General features: G+C 36.3%; 1 protein-coding gene across 3 annotated transcripts in view; it reads left to right on the plus strand.

Annotated features, from left to right (window-relative positions):
• The window catches only part of LOC106661176, an 80,286-nt gene that overhangs the window by 46,046 nt on the left and 16,090 nt on the right, over nucleotides 1-18,150 (plus strand). For all 3 annotated transcript variants that reach the window (XM_014384419.1, XM_014384418.2, XM_014384420.2), the window contains 2 exons: nucleotides 616-960; nucleotides 12,527-13,084. In XM_014384419.1, coding sequence (XP_014239905.1) covers nucleotides 616-960; nucleotides 12,527-13,084 — 903 coding nt within the window. The remainder of the gene's footprint in view (nucleotides 1-615; nucleotides 961-12,526; nucleotides 13,085-18,150) is intronic.

Below are 18,150 nucleotides of genomic sequence, written 5' to 3' on the forward strand. Positions count from 1 at the left end.
CCTGAGCCAAAGAGCCGTTCACAAGTTCAACGACATTCTTCTGATAGACTGAAACGACAGGAGATGTTGAGGCAAGGCTTGTGCAATACTTCATTCCAGGCTTGATGAAAAGTAAACCGCAAAAGATTCATTAAATCAGCTTTAATTTACACGGCAGGTATATATATATCTATATTTGGAAAAATGCTCTAATTCTTCAAGTTTTCTGCCTTATAATATCTCAACTAATTACAACGTGGGCACCTTTAGTCATAAATCGAGATTGAATGACATCCTAAACTAAATTGCTAGATTTTCGATCTGGAGAATTTAAATTGCTAGGCTGAAATGAGCTTTTGAGGTTATCCTTTCCACTTGCACAATAATGTGTTACGTGGTAGAAGAGAGATGATGGAACAAATGATTCAATCATTCTAATCAATAAGCCATTCTGATTTTTTGATTAACTTCTTGCAATAATAAAGAGAAGTTGAGCTTGTAAAGTGTTATGTGAGTCTGTGAGTTTCTACACGAGTGTCAGACTGTTTACCTATGATCTTCCGAGCAATCATTAGATTATTATTTACTTAACTATTTTTGATGATTTTTAACACTATAAAATATTTTGTTATACAGGGAAATCAAGGTGAAGGCAGAAGTAACTCCGGTAGGAACCCACTTCTCGCGTGGACCTCGGCAGGCGGGATGGCCGGCGGTGTACCCGGAGCTCTTCCAGGGGTGATGCCCGGCATGGTTCCCGGGGTGATCGCCCTCAGCCCACCGATCCCGACCGTTCCTCCCTTCAAACCACTTGGGACAGCTAAAAACAATTCAGCCCCCGTGCCGCCTTTCTCTGCCCTTCCGCCCTCGATCGCCCGCATCCCGACAATCACGAGACCCCAGGCGTCCACCCAGATGCCACTGTACCAACTTGCCAACAGCAACAACATGGTACCGCAGGTTGCCAATAGGAGATACCAGGTACGTCTCTAAATTAAATTAACATAGATTAAGAACAGTGACTTAAAAATTATTTTAAATTTGGTGGATTCGAATACATCGACACGAATGGTTTCAAATGTACAATGTGGCTGTGACAATCTAGGCGCGTCGGGATACTTAATAGATTTCCAATCTAAATATATTATTTATTGATAAGGATTTCAGCATACACATAATTATTTTAAAAAGAAATTATTCATATTATATTGAATAAAATTATATTATTTTCAGTTTTTAAATACATAAATATGTGACAATCAAAACAGTATATATGACAAATAACATTCAACCAGAATATTTTGTTCCTTTTGTTTTTAAAGAAGGCATAGAATAAATCATATTAAAATAGACAGATAACTTGAAAATGAATAAACAACGAAAAACAGTAGGGTGTGATCTATAAGGAAAAACCGGTATTAGCAGGTTGCAACATAGCATTTTTTTGTTCTTGTACTATAAAACTGTACTAGTTCATTCCATTAAAAAACTAATGTCATTTAAATATCTTGTCTCACAGAACTAGAATCGACGATATAATTTATTCATATTGGGTATTTCAGTACCATTTTGACTTATCCGACAACCTAAGATCGATCATTTAAAACCACGTATTTGTTTACATGTTATTGACCTTTACTGTAATTTTAAATTTATAATTTACTTTCTAGACGACTTAACATCAATCATAAAATGCACAAATTACTGTAATTTCAACCTACTTTAGTATTTTTATTCGTAAAGCCGCAGGTGTGGTTCAGTTACTCAATTTTAATAAAAAGCTCCTGTATATGAAATTAAATAATTTATTCAGTAATTTTGGCGTAAACATGTCTTTTTAGAGGAAAGAGGTCAATATAGAGAGTAATTACTGTGCACACACATTCACACTGGTTTAAAATCGTAGTGTAATTTCTTTCTTAAAACTTCGAGAACCGAACCTTTACCCTTTAACTTTCCCTTTATTTAGCACTTACAAATTTGTCTTTTGAGCCGATCTTTGTTAATGGATTTTTATAGATTTTCTTTTCTTTTATAAGAAGTGACGAGTTCTTCTCAGGGGTGTGATATCAAGGTCTGCATTGCTCAAGTCATTTCCCTAACTTTTCCTGGGCAGTTGTATACTATATGTATGGATATGTTGCTTCTTCAACACATATGTAAATTAATCTGCTGATAATCATAATTTTTTAAGAAGGTACTTTACTGGAGTAAGTCCTGTAACTGTGCCATTTAAGGTTTTTAATTCCTTTCTGTTGAACAGGATTTCATCTTTCCTCCATTAGGTTGCTTTTTCGAGATGTTTTTTTTTGTTAGCCTCTTTTCTGTTTTACGGCACCAGCATTTTGTGTTTATGCCACAAAATTTATTTGGGGTTTTGGTTTTTCCGATGCCCCTTATTTCTGGGTGATTACCCTTTAACTCATGATGTCATTACTGACGTTTCGTAATATGAGATCTAGATATATGCATATGATTTGCAATAAGGAGAAAAAACCTGCATTTTTTCATTAATTAAGACTTCCGTTTCTCCAAAAAGATACAGATAGTGCGTTTTCTTACGAAACATTTAAGGAATAACCTTTGAATGTATGAACATTTTCCTTTGAGGAAATCATGCCCGTGCCATGCATATTCATATCTCGAGCTCACATTTTGAAAAATTTGTCCTTTTAGAACAAAGAGATCAATATAGAGTCATTTTTAAAAATTAAAGCAACTGTTAGCAGTTTAACGTACACCCAAATATACTGAAATTCATTGTCACATACAATCGAGTAAGAACCATCACTTTTAGTGATAAAATCTAATAAAATTTGTGCCAGGAACGAACAAAGGTTTATATTGTATTGTTTAACAAAATTAATAGTCACAACTATAAATCATATACATATATATGCATACATGCACATCTATAGTATTAAAATTCAAATGGTCGTGATGACTAGAAAAGGTAATTGATCAATGACGACCTAACCTAGTAGTTATTAAGTAGGTCCCTTCGCCACTGTCGTCTTAATTACGATACATGCCTAGAAATTTTACTATGTTTGCAGTCGGGATAGGATATCGCTTCTTCCGGAGATAGCCTCTCTATTCTCTGCATTATAGATTAAATTCATCATCTGAGCAATAAAATTTCCTGGTTTTTTTCTCTATCAACACAAACTTCCTACAAAATCTTCCTTAAAAAAAGCTATAAGTTTCCTTACCTGTCCTTACCGTACTCAGTCGTTAGAGCTTCCTTCTTCCCAATCCAATGGAACATAACAATTATAAAACCAATTCTCAAAATTGAAAAACCTCAGTATATAGCCTAAGCCATATAGGCCTGTTGGGTGGTTATTATAACATGAATGAAAAAACTCTTCATTAAATCCCTATATCCCATCTTTGAAAGTTTTTCTAGTGTCATTCCATCCCAACAATTCGGATTCAGGCGACACCAGCATACTCGTCATGCTGCTCGAGTGCTTTCCTGGACGCGAGGCTTGACTTCAATGTGGCACCCGGGCTTGCCATTCAAGTAACTCAAGTAAAAACAATTCACTTGTAACCTCATCCTCAAATCGTACCTAGAGCTTTCAACTACGAATCGGAACATACTTCTTTCCCATTCACTATGCCGAAGCGGGTGTTCCGCAAGGCAATATCCCTGGTCCCATTCTCTGCACAGTACATTGGAAACATTCCTATGAGACAGTACTCCTCACATATGCAGACGACACCGCCGTCCTCTCAGCAAACCCAGAACCAATAGTAGCGTTCAGAAACCTCCATACAATTTCTCCTTTTTAAAAGAATAGTTCAAGAAATGGAGGATTCAAATCAATAAAACCAAGTCCCAGCAAAAAACCTTCACCGTTCGCCGTAACACCTCTCCCAATTTGCTACAACTCTGTTCCTTTCCCAGCAACTTATTTGGGATTTTACATCGACAAAAGATTTACTTAGAACCCCACACACTCAATTCAAAACTGAACAGTCGACTTGACAAAATATTGCTCTCACTAGAAAACAAACGACTCATCTACATAGCTGTCAGAAACATCCAGGGCAGATAAACAGAAACCAAATCTTAGCAAGTAACTTTCACTGGGACTTTACATCGACCAAAGGCTTATTTGGAACCCCTCACTAGATTCAAAAGAATTCTATTACGATCAATCGGAATTGAACTGGGGTTCAACTAACCCTGCACTCCAAAATCCTTCGAACCACATTCACACAGAACTTCAACTCCTCTTTTGTCGATACAGAACCATAAACCCCTGGACCCTTATCCCAACTTCCAACTCCACCAACTTTCATCCAAAACCCTTCCCGACATCCTTCAAGACGCCTAAAGCGCCAATGACCTCGTGATTTCCTTCCTAGTAAGGAAAGTGAATAGTCTGTGAAAGGAGTGTAACTAATGGGATGCTCTCTTGTAAAATAAATTCCCATTGAAGATAAAGGGTTGCTTGTAGCGTTCTAGTGTTGTGACCTAATCAAAAAAATATATGTATTTCTTAAATAATAACTGGAATTAAAAAAATAGAAGGTTTGTAAAAATTCAATAACATAAAAGCATGTACTGTATCGGAGAAAAATTTATTGTTAATAAAATATTCTTTAAAATTTTCGACTTGACTGACTACTTTAATATGTTACCGATGCTTTATGGTCAGCCAGAAAGTATGTTTGTGTTTTTTTGTGTGTTTAATTACATAATTTCTAGCAAGAATTAAATTATGCGTCCTTTTCAATTGGGACTCAACTGAAAAGAATGTAAATTCTCGTAAGAGACCAAGGAGTGTTTTAAACATTTGAAATCAGACACAGACCATTGATGTAAATACACTGAATTAATTCACTTGCTTTGAATAAAAAATGCTAATTCTTCGAGTTAAGTATTCCACCTACAGCGTTCATGTCTTTTGTCAGAAGTCAAGCTCGTGTTTTATCTTTTATTTAATTTAACCGAAATGTGCGATAATTGATTGAAATTTTATAAACGGTATTAAAACGGTATAAAGTCTAATTGAGTCGGTTAGGGATAATAAGAATCGAGCAATGTCAATGAACGCGAAGACCAGCCCTACTTACAAGTTGCAGTACTGTTATAAATAGTTAGCTAATACTTTTCCTTGACCTGAAACCCGACATGGCGTGTGTGAGAGATTTTTTTCTCTCGAAAATTATCGTGATCCTTGATAAGGGAGATATATACAATTGTACAAATCCCTTCTGACACCAATACTTCCCGTATCGTTTCTGGCGTTGATGCTAATTTTATGAATTAAGTAGACCAGAAGAAAGTTCCGGAGATCGGGACGAACCTGTTTAAGTGGGACAGGAATTAGAGGTAATTATTTTTTTTACTGTTATACCTAACATTCAATTGCAATAAGAAATTCAGCTTTTCAATCATCCCAATTTTCTTAACAGTATTTCAATTGCTGTAAGGTAATCGTCCCAACGTATTTTTTTTTAAATTCATGCGTTAAAAAAATTTAACAGTGGGTTCTTCATAGGTTGATATTCAATTTTCAAAAATTTTAAGTTTAACCAATAGGGATAGCGATAAAAGAGGCGGCCACAAGGCCTACTGCACCTCGACTTGAATGGATCTATTGTGTTGTTTATAACTCACTGATCAGGTTCAGGTTATTAACCAGCCTCCAAAGCTTTGCCTGATGCTCCTTGGTGTAGGATCTTGCTTGTGGTTTTTCTTGTCCTAGTTGCAAGAACCTGCACCTGCATAGACCTTCACAGAAACATAAAATGTGTTCTGCGGTCTCATCCTCTTCCTGGCAGTATCTGCACTTTCTTCTGTCTAAACTCCTATCCGGTGCATATGCTTTCTTAAGAGGTAGTGCCCTGTCAGGAGTCCATCCAGAAAGTTTAACCAATACTGAGTTTTTATTTTTTACCATTATAACGTATCATTTTGCCAGAATATTAAAGCTTACTAAAAGCATGTTGTTTAGTAAGTTTTTATTGCAATTAGGTACACAATGCTTCTAATGTTTGTACAGGAAATGTTCGCTTTTTGTCTTCTTTTGACTCTACCTCTAGATCTAGCAATTTAAAGAGCTGGAAGCAATGTAATTTTAAAGTTCTATTATCGTAACAGCCTCCAGGAATTACAGATTTTTGAACTATTTGTTGAACGGGGAGTGAATTCATTTTTTTAAAATAAAGAAGTTAATGGCATAGTGATTTAAACAAAATAATAAAAGCATTTTTTGACAAGATAATCTTCTGAATATTTATTTGTAATGGGATGTGATCATGACACGTCTAGTTAACATCGGGTCATCTCAGGCGAGCGGCATTGCTTACATGAAATGGATTGCGCATTAAAAACCTATTCTCCAGTGGTTTTCGTCATGTCCGATATTTCCTGTTGTCCGTCTCAACGATTCCTGAATTAGAGCGTAGATTGCCCAGCGTTACGTTTGTTTAGGTTGCAGGTATTTTACATCCTTAATTGCAATATTGTAATAATCAGATGAGAGGCCTGTTTATATTAGAACGTAGAGCTTTAATGATGAGAGGGTTTTAAGCAATAGGTCTGTCGTGGACGGACCCGCAAATGAAAATTTTGGATCAAGGTTTGATCAATTTCGACTAACGATAGCAGTGGAGGCTTTACCGAATCTAATTTTATATTGTAACGGTCAACCTTTTGCAAATCTTGTTTCGTTTAAAGGGCACTCAAACGTAATCATTAATGACAGTTTTACTAAACTTAAACACGTCTATGATCAGTGTTGTTTATTTGTCCTCTTTAAAACAAGTTTTATCTGCTAAACAGATCATTAATTTTATTAAATTCATTATATTTAGTGGTCTGATGGACCAGATTAGTTCTTTCAATAAATTATTATTTTTATGTAAAGTCTTGGTTTAAGAGAAAAAGTTTTGTCACGAGCGGGATTCGAACCCACGACCTTCGGCTTAATACGCCGCTGCTCCAACTACTTCAGCTATCGTGACATTAATTTTATTACATTTATTAAGTTTCGTATTCCGCTTGACCGAATAAATTCTTTTCAATTAATTTTTAATGTTTTGGTTGAGCTAAAAAATCCGAGTGGATCGAAGTCACGATAGCTCAGGTGGTAGAGCAGCGGCGTATTAAGGCGAAGGTCGTGGGTTCGAATCTCGCTTGTGATACTGACTTTTTATCTTAACCAAAATCTCAATTAAATATTAATTAATTGAAATTAATTTTAATTTGAATCTTTTTTTAAATTTCTTTTCAATTTATAATAATTGTAAAGAAAAATACAAAAATTGATTTTAAACATCAGTACACAAACTAAAACACCTACAGGGTGTCCTGTTAACAGACATCAATACAGGTTATCCTACATGTGAAAATGGACTGAAAAACCCTTATCGTCCGAAGTTATTCTCAATTGTATTCGGACTTTAATGTGTATATTCTTCGGAATTTCAAAATTCTTCTTATTTACCCTGAAAACGTAGTGGTTCTCTCTTAAGCGAAATAGACACAAAATAGATTATAAACTTTTATGAGTTTTGGCACTAACAGGTCTCTATTGTCCATGGTCTAAGACAGTAGATACAGACACCACATAATCACTTTGAATTTTTCTAAGTTTTTGTTTAAATTTCAAGAAAGATTTTCTTGGTTCTCGAAGGTCTGTTATCACCAACGTAAAATAAACGTTTAATTCCTTAAAATTTGATTTTTTTAGGTTCAAAATATTCGCTCTCTTTGAGTATGCAAGCTGAATAAGGTGGAGATTTTGCATATTTAATTTAATTTTTCAATTTTTTTTCTTACGTCCAAGTTTGTATCAAACAGTCTTGTTTTAGTTTGTAATACTATCATTATTTTTTTATACAAATTTTTAGTAATCAAAAGTTAATTTTACGTTGGTGGTGATTGACATTCAAAACTTAAGTACATATGTTTACAGCCCATTAGGATGTAAGCGCGTACACCATATATCACAGTATTTACAGAACAAAAAAAATCTTGTTTAAATTTTAACCAAGTACTTTAAAAATTTCTAAAAGTTTAAATTCTAACTGATTTTCTACTTTGTTTGCTAAGATTTCAATTAAAAAAATGAATCTTACAGGTTCTTTTAAATGCTTTTTTCCATTGATATAATTAAATTTACAATAGAATTAATATTTTATGAGATACGGGGGCTTTATAGGAAAAAGTTGTGAAAGATTGAAATATCTCTAATACGCTTGTGAAAAATATATAAACAATAGATTCCCGCTAATCCGAAGTGATTGAGACCGAGTCCTGATCGGATTAGCAAAAGATTAGCCTGATTGGGATTAGCGTTAGCCGAATAATGCAGAAGCAAGGAGTAAAAAAGGTGATATGCACACGTGTAAAATGGGCTGGACGTCTTAAAATATCAGGACAGGAGTGATAATGGAGCTAAGTCGTTTCGGATCATTTTGGTCGGCCTATTCTCGCAGTTCGGGCTTGTCGGTGCGTTCAGCTTCTCGCCATCTTCAGTTTTTTAAAAATAATTTTTGTTAAAACCCAACAATGAAAATGACAGCTTGGCTCATGAACCCGTAGTTTGGCCCTTTCCGAACGTGTCTGACAGGCGACGATGATAGGCGGACCAAAACTTTCGGAAAGGTCCTAACTACAGGTTCATCGTCACGCACCTAACATTTCACAGTAGAAGTTGGCCGTTGTGCCAAAATAACTGACCTAGTCACTACACTATATTTTCGTATAAAACGATTTCCTCTTCTCTTACTGAAACATGTTCGGATTAGACAGATATTCGGATTAGCATTGCGGATTAGCGGGACTCAACTGTATTCTAACATAAAATTAAAAAGTAGCAGTCCTTCAAGAAAATTTGATATGACTAAAAATTTTCATATTGCTCATAAACACACCAAATATTTTTACTTTATTGTTTTTTCTTTTTTCGAACTTTCCTTGAAGATAATAATCATCTTTGCGGGCCTTCCGGCAGTTGTAGATTGTTCTTTCCGACAATACAACATATATCTCAAGTTCCGACGTGAGGCAACTAGTGAGCCTTGTTGGCCCATCTGCGAAAATAACAGTCAGATATTAACTGCGTTATATTCTTTAATTCCAGTCGGCGCGTCTCTTTTGTTTGATTTTTGACATGTATCCGTGAAGGAATACAATTTGCCAAAGCCAGTGGTGAAAGTTTATAAATAACGGATGAGGACGAATAAACCCATGTCCGATTCAACGACCATTCAAATCCTTGAATTTTAAGAAGTAGTCTTAAAGTTCTATCACGTTGGGGACAATAATATTTCACTCGACCTTTAGAGAATATTGAGAGAATTATGTCGTTTCGCATGTGAATTTCCTACGGCCCCTTTATAATTGTTTATCTTTTTCTTTTTTATCTTCTTCCTTTTGACTAATTTCTCCGGTTCAGTTGTGTCGATAAGCCAAAAATCGGTCACGATGTCCTGTTGCACTTTTTGCATTCTCTCATAGCCAATGGGCAATAGGCAAGATGACCTCCTTACGTGATCAGGCAGCTTCTGATTGCTATCTCTTATTGCTTCAACGATTTGCTGCATCATTCACGCCTCACGGATTTAATGTGATTAGATTCTAATCTAATTTTGATTTAGGAACGAAGCGAAAACAACAAACCCAATCGTTACCATTTAAAGAAACAAGTTTGTGACTATATGGAGTATGCGTTGGCAAATCGCTGGTTAACGAATTAACCCAGCCATAATTAGAGTATTTAGTACCAAATGCCAGGCTGTTCAAAGCGCGATAAATACCATCAGTTTTGATCATTTAATAAAAAAATCACTATTTTTATTTAAATTATAAACTCATTTCATCTCGGTATCGTTTAATCAAGGTTAAGGCTACGGCTAAATGAGTCAGCCTATTTACGTACCTTACGCACCGCGACCAATATGGTAAGGCTTTCTATCAGATCTATCAGATTTTATCAGATTGGTTGTTTTCTTAAGGAGAATCCCGTTTGTACCCTTCAGGCCTTGGCTTTTCCTCTTCCAGGAATGGGAATCAATATAGATGTTTCGCTGTTCCTTTTTCTGACAATTCTGCACCTCATTTCTGCTGCTACGAGTCTATATATATGCCTACTGTTAGCAGTACTACTATTCTAGTCCTAACACCTCCTAGGTTTAGTAGTTCAGTAGTTAGTTTCTACGATGGCCCTTTAATGAACCTAATGCTCAGGAACACATTTAACAGAAGATTTATTCTCAATCAATTGCCTGATAGGTCTACTTTTTGGAAATTAGGTATGCCGCAAAACGTAGGCCGATAGGTGTTAGATGAGCTTCATCGAACTTTATTTGGCCATATCGGCCACATCGTTGCCCTTCTGCCCTGTGCACCCTGGTACCCAACAAGCATAATTTTGTTGTGTTGAATGTCTCAGAGCTCCTTGATGCAATCCCAGACGACTCTGGACCTACCGACGAAGAGCTTTTAGCCGGTCTGCCCGAGTAGATGGTTATTCTTTTGCTGGTTCTTCCTAGCTCTTTGATTTCCTGGCACAGCGTTTAATATCCAGAGTCTCCTTCTGAAAGACATTGCCTGAGCCCAAAACTTAATAATTAAATTCTAGTCCTTTTTTCGTAGATACCACCTGCATACTAGGTCTTAGAACCATCTGTATACCAGATATGGTTGACATTAACTAGAATCCATTCCAGTATGTTCTATCGTCTATGGTAATTTGAAATTTCTTATCAAATTTGAATTTTGGAATCAAGCGTCAACAGAAATCCTCAGAACCTTGTGTTCCTGCAATACCTCCTGAAGCTTTACTTGCTCCTTTTTATACAAGTAGGCCATTGGAGCATGTTACTGCATTATCCTGCGATGAATATATAAATGGTAGATTTAGGAGGACATCCAGGCCGTTCTCGTTCTCATCGTCTCCGGCCCCGCAGACATTCCCCGGCAAGCTAGTCTCTCAACAGTATCGAGGATCCTGACCGCCCTCAGCTTTAATATCTTCGTCCACCAAACCAGCGATCAGTAGGTTATCATGAGTCTAACAACCGGTGTGTACCATATTGATGATTTACTTGTGATGATTTTCCCACAAGTGTGTTTAGTAAAAGTGCTTTAATCCTCCTAGTTTCCTTTTTTTTATCAAGTATTTTAGTCATAAAAAATAATTTCCTTGTCTAAAATTTCTATTGCGTCAACAATTTTCCTTGATTCCCTGACTCTTTGACATTTTCGATAATTTAATATCTTAAACTTTTGTATTCGCGCAGTGTTAAATAATCGTAAAATGTAAAGGTGAGCTTTACAATTTTCCAATACTTTGTTCATTTCCCAATATAGATCTTTTTCTTGATTTGCCCCTCCTATTTGACCTTTTGTTGCAACATAATATTGGTGGAATAGAATCTCCTGTCTGCCCTAAGTTTCTTTTTCACAGATGACATAATTTTCACGGCAGTAATGAAATAACCAGTCCGCATGGGGAACGGAAAGTCATCTGTTCAGTCTCTAATTCATCCATCATTGGGTTGTGAGATACTATAATTGACTCTTACTCTTTACCTGTTTATTTTTATGGTGCAGAAAGTGTAAAACGAACCAGTATGCGAGAATGAAAGAGAAGGGTGAAAGTTGCAGAATAAAACTCCATTGCTGTTAACCTATTTTATAATTATTAAAGAAAAATAAATTGTTTTGGATCTTTACTATCAAATCCAACTATTTCTGGTATATCTACATAAATAATCTTACCCTCATCTTTCATTTTTCATAACCTCATGTCTCGGTTTTCCAAATTGACGAATACAGAATCTTCTATAAAAACTTTTTTTTGTGCTGTTATGTGATTAACTGTTGATGACAGGTTTGTAGAAATTAATCATCTGCAGTGAAGTCTATCACTGTTGGTGTGATTTAAACAGTCATTGAATTCAAATTACTTACAAAACGTGAGGCACAAAAGAATTCAAGACCTGAACAGCAATCCCCACATCGTGTGAAAAGTCAAAAGTTGTATAAATTATCTAGAAACAACCCACCTCTGCTTACCCCACGTTTATCTTTATTTTCAAGCAGACTGTAAATAAAGGCTGAATTCATTGGGTAAAAATAGTAATACTTATTAATAATAACAACAACAATAGGCAGACGACAATGTTTTGTTTTCAATTTTATTTTCTACTCCAACACCGTTGTTCTGTCAAAGACATCCGCTATTAAGTATTGGTATCTTCATACAATAGAATAGATTCGTGCATGGATGATCAAGGCCAACGAAAAGAAATCTTACGACATAATAAAATGAAAAACTCTACGACACGTCTATTTTAATATATTCTCACGAAAAACAACACAGCCACTTAGGATTGAACTCAGACACAGGAGGCATAGCAAAGAGACGTTTATGACACAAAGAATTCAGTCTTTTGTAAGCACTCCCTGGCTATATGGAACATTTAACCTCGTGCGATAAATTTATGAATTTTATAATAAGTAGGTAGTAGGTTTGCGAGTAACAATGAAACCTAATTTCTTTTTTATTTGTTGTAGATTGCTTCACCGAGTGCGACGGAGGTGCCGTTAAAGAACAGCATCGTTGTGGGGAAAGTGATTGAACCGATACAGCAGCAGTCGAAGATGACGGCGCATACACTCGCTCTGAGGACGTTGAACTCCAAGCCCAAATCGACATCGCCTCCAAAAATCTACGACATCGACATCACCAGCCCGACGCCGTTATTGATGGGCCATTCGGTCCAAAGCCTGTCAAAAGCGTCCAACATCAGCATCGAGACGTTAGCCGCTGCCCTGAAGTTACGGGAACAGCAGCTACTCGCATCCCTTACATCCACGACGACTACCTCTTCGACGACGACGACGACGACGACTACCCCTAGACCTACCAGACCGGCCACCGTGCGGCCCAGATACCCCCTCGTTGGACCAAACAGGGTCATGAACGCCCCGAAGGAATATTACCCGGTCAGCTACGACAAAAACTACGATGATAACTTCACATCTAAGGTCGAGCTGCCAGACACGTCCTTCAGTTGCGGCGACCAAAAGCATTTCCCAGGGCTCTACGCAGACGAGGATTTAGGTTGCATGGTAAGTCTTTGTTTCTGTTCATTTGGGTACGTCGAACCGGTAGAAAAGAACACAAAAACCCGTTCCTACATCAAAGGGGAGATAAATATTTAAACTAGCCGACGACACTTAGTCAAATCGGTGTGATGACACAAATTTCGAAATGGTTTGAGTGTGCAACCGTCGGTGGATTTAACCAGTATTCCTTTTCCAATTGGGAATCCGGGCCGGGAAAGAATGTTAGTTGTAAGAAAGTGGGTTCGTGTACGTGGTCCAGCGTAGGCCAAAACCACTGACAAAATGACCGTGAGATGTCAATCACTTTGGTCACGGAAAAGTGTATCCTGTTTACATTGATTTCCTTTTCCTTCGATAAGAAAAACATACTAAAACATGATAACAATTAATATTAAAGTTATAATAGCACAATAAGAGCAAAATTATTAGAAGAATACTGAAGTCTCTATGATAAACTATTTTCATTTCTTAACTTTAATTACATTGTTATTTTTAAAATAACATAAGTGAGTATTGTACAAATTTACAATATGATTTTATGATATGTCTTCTTGATTTCTGCGTGATGATGAGCCTGTCGGCTGCTCGTTTCCGATGATTTTGCTCTCCTTATGCTCGCTGGTTTGGTCTTAAAGGCGTCATGAAGTAAGGCGTTAAAAACAGTCTTAAACTTAACTTTAAATACTTCATAGTTGTCATATGCATCACTATACGAAAAAGAAATTGAAAAATGTTTGTAGGTCAAGGTATATCCAATAATAAGCATGATTGATTTATGACTATTAAATCGAGAGATTTCTCCATGGGGTCTGCGGGATAATGAACCTGGTGCTTTACTCATTTCCGATCATTTTGGCCGGACTATCCTAGATGGATTGATCTGCCAGACGCGTTTCGGCCATGTTCAGAGCCAGCATTTAGCAAAGTGTATTAATGTATTAATCCACAATAGACATGGTTTAAAGAAAAACAGGAAACAGTACAGACCATACAATGAAAAACGTACTAAAGATCACAGTAACAGACACTGACTTGACTCTTCAAAGTCATTGAAGATGGTGGAAGATCAAGAAGGTGCAATCAGTAAGAAAAAGAAGTTTTAGTAATAGTTTCTGCGTTAAATATCGTTTAAACCAGATGGTTTGGACGTTATGTATTGTAACGTCGTAAATTTACTGCACCAAGTCATGGGTGATGGGATTATACCCCAATACAAAAGGTTTCACTCCAGAGAGGAGAGGCAAAGGGTTACCCAAATGATGATCCTCTCAGCCGGTTCACAACCGCTTTTATCAGTTACAAATTCGGTATGACTCACGTAGTCAGGAGAACCTGATCGACGTTCAAGGAGACTCCCCTGTATTGAAACTCCCAAAAGTCACAGTGGTCTTGCCACCTTGTGGGCTGCTGATGATGATGATGAAAGGATACTAGGAAGCCGGTTTTTGTTTTGCTCAAGCCCTGAGGTCTTTTGTTTATTGTACTTTTACTACTAGTTCCTTGGTTCAGTTCAATAGATTTGATGCTTCTATTAGAAACAGTAGGGCATTGACCGTCTTTTATCAGGTCTTGGTACTTCTCTTGGTCGGATACGTTTCCATTAAAGGATTTTTTAGCATTCACGTTAATATGGACAGTTTCTTCCTCCGCATAACTACGAACGGCTCATCATTGTTTCCTATTGTGTAGGTGTTTTCTCAGACACCAGAGACCGGTATATGGCTTTTTTAATCATGGGTTTACTGTTTACTGACATCTCTTGAGTTCCTCCCATTCTAAGATGGAGGCGTTTATGTGGATATTGTGACTCCAGTTCTAAATAAATGTCGATTAACGGTCACTAATCACCACACATATGTGGATATTGTTATATTAAGGATTGATGCTGGGACCGTAGGTCTTTTAGATCCACCTCTGGCCAGTTGGACTGCTTACTCATTACCCAGAGTTGAGGGGACTGGCTTCCAAGGTTGTTTTGTGTTCAGGTTTTGGATATTTTGGATACGTTCACTGACTATTTTGGGTGTGACTTTTTTACGTGCTAATACTTTTAGGGCTACTTGGCTGTCTGTTCTAATGAGTTTTTTGTCAGCACAACCTTTTTTAGATTAAGAAATTCAGGGTGATTTGGCATACTACGCCCTTTAATAGTTATGCTATTATAACATCTACATCCATAATCTATTTTTCTACGGAACGAGCATTTCAGCTTGAAAGATCGAGGTGGACTTACTTTCCTAATGAGTTTAATGTTGGCTGAACATAATTTGTTATAGTACATAAATAATATAACTTTTTTGATTGCAAACATTGTTTTGAAATTTTCCTAAGCAATGCGTTTTACCGAAAATTCGAAAATTGTATTATTTCATTATGGAATTATTATTTAAAAAAATACTATTAATTATAAAAAAACTATCTGAATAGTTGTGAAAAATAACATTATAGTTAAATAAATTGTGAAATTACATTGTGCCGTCTGAAAGTAGATGGCATGTTTTGATAAACCAGCCTGAAAACAGACGTTGAGCCGCAAACGTCGAAAAACCCATAGTTAGGTTGATTAAATAAATCAATTTCGATCGAACCGCTGTCAAATAAATATATTACGAAAATACGACCGATTTGAGCTGTTTGAGGTTGAATAGGTTCACATTCCTTTGGTTTAAATTGCCCTTTTAGATCTGAAAAAAATTTTTAACTAAGCATTAATTTAATTTAAGATCTCTTTGCAATAACAGGTTTAAAAAGTAGACTACTTACGATTTTCTATACTGTTTTCATGCTACTAACGGGCGAATTGATTGGAAATCGTTTAAAAAAATCTTATGGGTTTTATAAGTTAAGAGTTGAAGGTTGGAATATTATTTTCTCAATACGTTCCTTTATTTTCTTTATCCTGTGAAAGAAAGTTTCATCAAACGTTGAAAGATCGCCAGTTGTCCTTTGCGCTATCGCCGAAATAAAAGTAGAGCGTGAGTTTCTTTTTACCCTTCAAATATTTCTCTCATTATTACCATTATAAATTAATCATTATTACAGCGAAAATCGTTCTTCTTGCTATTATATTATGCTAATTGATTATATCCATTCTCAGAGTTTCTAATCTTCTACAATGGAATTTAGCAATTAACAATATCATCACAATCAACACGTAGTTCGGTATGCTGAAGACGAGTCGTGAGGACATCTGTCGCGGGGCATCCCTGTCCGGTTCATCATGCCCAAATCTTGCCAAACGTGTATGTGGGTCGTCTTGGATAAACAAACGCCGACATACAAATGCCACGATTTTGGAATTTCGACATTTGCTATCTGTCATCGTAATTACAAATCTTGATTCGATGCCAAACAAGCCGTTTAGGCTTTAGAAAGCTTTTTTTGAATTATTTTCTTTTCAGTAGTTGATGCTATCTTTAACATTTCATCACTATAATGACCTATTCCAAAAGACATTCAGTAACTTCAAAGCCAATGTTAGCAAAATTGGACTAGGAAAAAATTGGATTTTTTAACTGTGTATTTATATTTAAACAATATTTAGAAAATTTTTGATTTTGGTTATTTAGCGAGTATTTAAAAAGTACCTTTATGTATGCGAAGTTCATCCGCCTATTTTCACTGTCTTATCAGATGAATTTTGATTCTGAACAATCTCACTAAAAACTCATTTTTGATTTTTGGCCATGTTTTGGTTATTTTGGTTGCATATTCTCGATGTTTTGTCTCTGCCAGACGCGTTTATAATTTTCTCTATTTTTATTGGTCCGTTTGGTAATTTAAACACACTGAGTACAGTCAAGTCCCGTTCGTGAAAGGTGAAAGGGTCTCACGGTGTCTTTGAAGAAATAAGTCTGTGTTTGTTATTGTGATCGGTACTTTTTCTTTGTATGCTCTATGATTTTTGACATAACAAATAATTTCTTTCAATTAATAAATCTTTACGTAAGGTATTGGTTGAAATGAAAAAGCTAGTGTCATGAGCGGGATTCGAACCCACGACCTTCGGCTAGATACGCCGCTACTCTACCATATCGTGACTTCGATCCACTCGGACACTAACTTTCCATCTCAACCCAACCTTTTGAATCTTCCCTCCTTTTGAAAAGTTTTCTCAGCAGGGCTTTACTTTTGGGTTCTTTAGTGCTGTGAAAGATTCTTTATTGATTTGTTTAGAGTAGTACATGCTCAAATCCTGTTAAAAGACGATATTTTGCTATTGTGATGATAGCTTTAGATATATGTTGGACTAAAATTCCTCAAAAAAATTGTTTATGCTAGAATTCTTAACTTACTTTTTTATCTCAACCAAAACCTTATTTAATTGAAAAGAATTTATTTGGTCAAGCGGACCACGAAACCTAATAAATATTAAAAATTATGCCGAAGTAGCTGATATTTTTCTTTGTAATTCAGCTTTTTTTATAATGGATAAACGTCTCCTAATCTATCAGGTCATTGAAAATATTGTACGTTATAGCGGTGAGCAAGGTCGAATTAATCCGGGGAGCACGTAGCGTCTCCGGGTCCGTTATGTCATTTCATTCATGAGACGGATGTCTAGGTCAAAATGAAAACAAGGTCGTCCCGGATGTCGCGGGCTTTTATAAGAAAAAGACTGAAGTTCTGAGGACGCCGATTTCACGCGGTATTCACAAATTGTCATCGGTCGAATGGACCGGCACTCCTTCCCGAGCGGATATCAGGCTATCAGAAGTTTCAAAGTCGATTGTTAGAGAAGAAAAAAGAAAAGAAACCAGAAAAATCAATCAAAGAATCGATAATTGACTTCTTCAGAGGCGTGTAACCGTTTCGGCCACGTTAAACCCGACGATTCCACATGCTTTCTCCACATTCCGTCCTTGACCCGAAAAGGATCGGAGGCTGTCTCTGAAAAAAAATAAGCCGTCAAAAGGAAATTGTACAATGAACGGTGCATGAATTCGTGTTAATTAACGTTCGGTTTTGGTTGGATTTTTATCCGAAGGCCGAGAAAGTCCCTTTTGACATTAAAGTGTTAACATTGCACATCGGTAGTAATAATGACAAATGATGTTGGACATAGATCT

This window comes from Cimex lectularius, unplaced genomic scaffold (assembly GCF_000648675.2).
Source record: "Cimex lectularius strain Harlan isolate CLEC.00 unplaced genomic scaffold, Clec_2.1 scaffold39, whole genome shotgun sequence".
NCBI classification, from domain to species: domain Eukaryota; kingdom Metazoa; phylum Arthropoda; class Insecta; order Hemiptera; family Cimicidae; genus Cimex; species Cimex lectularius.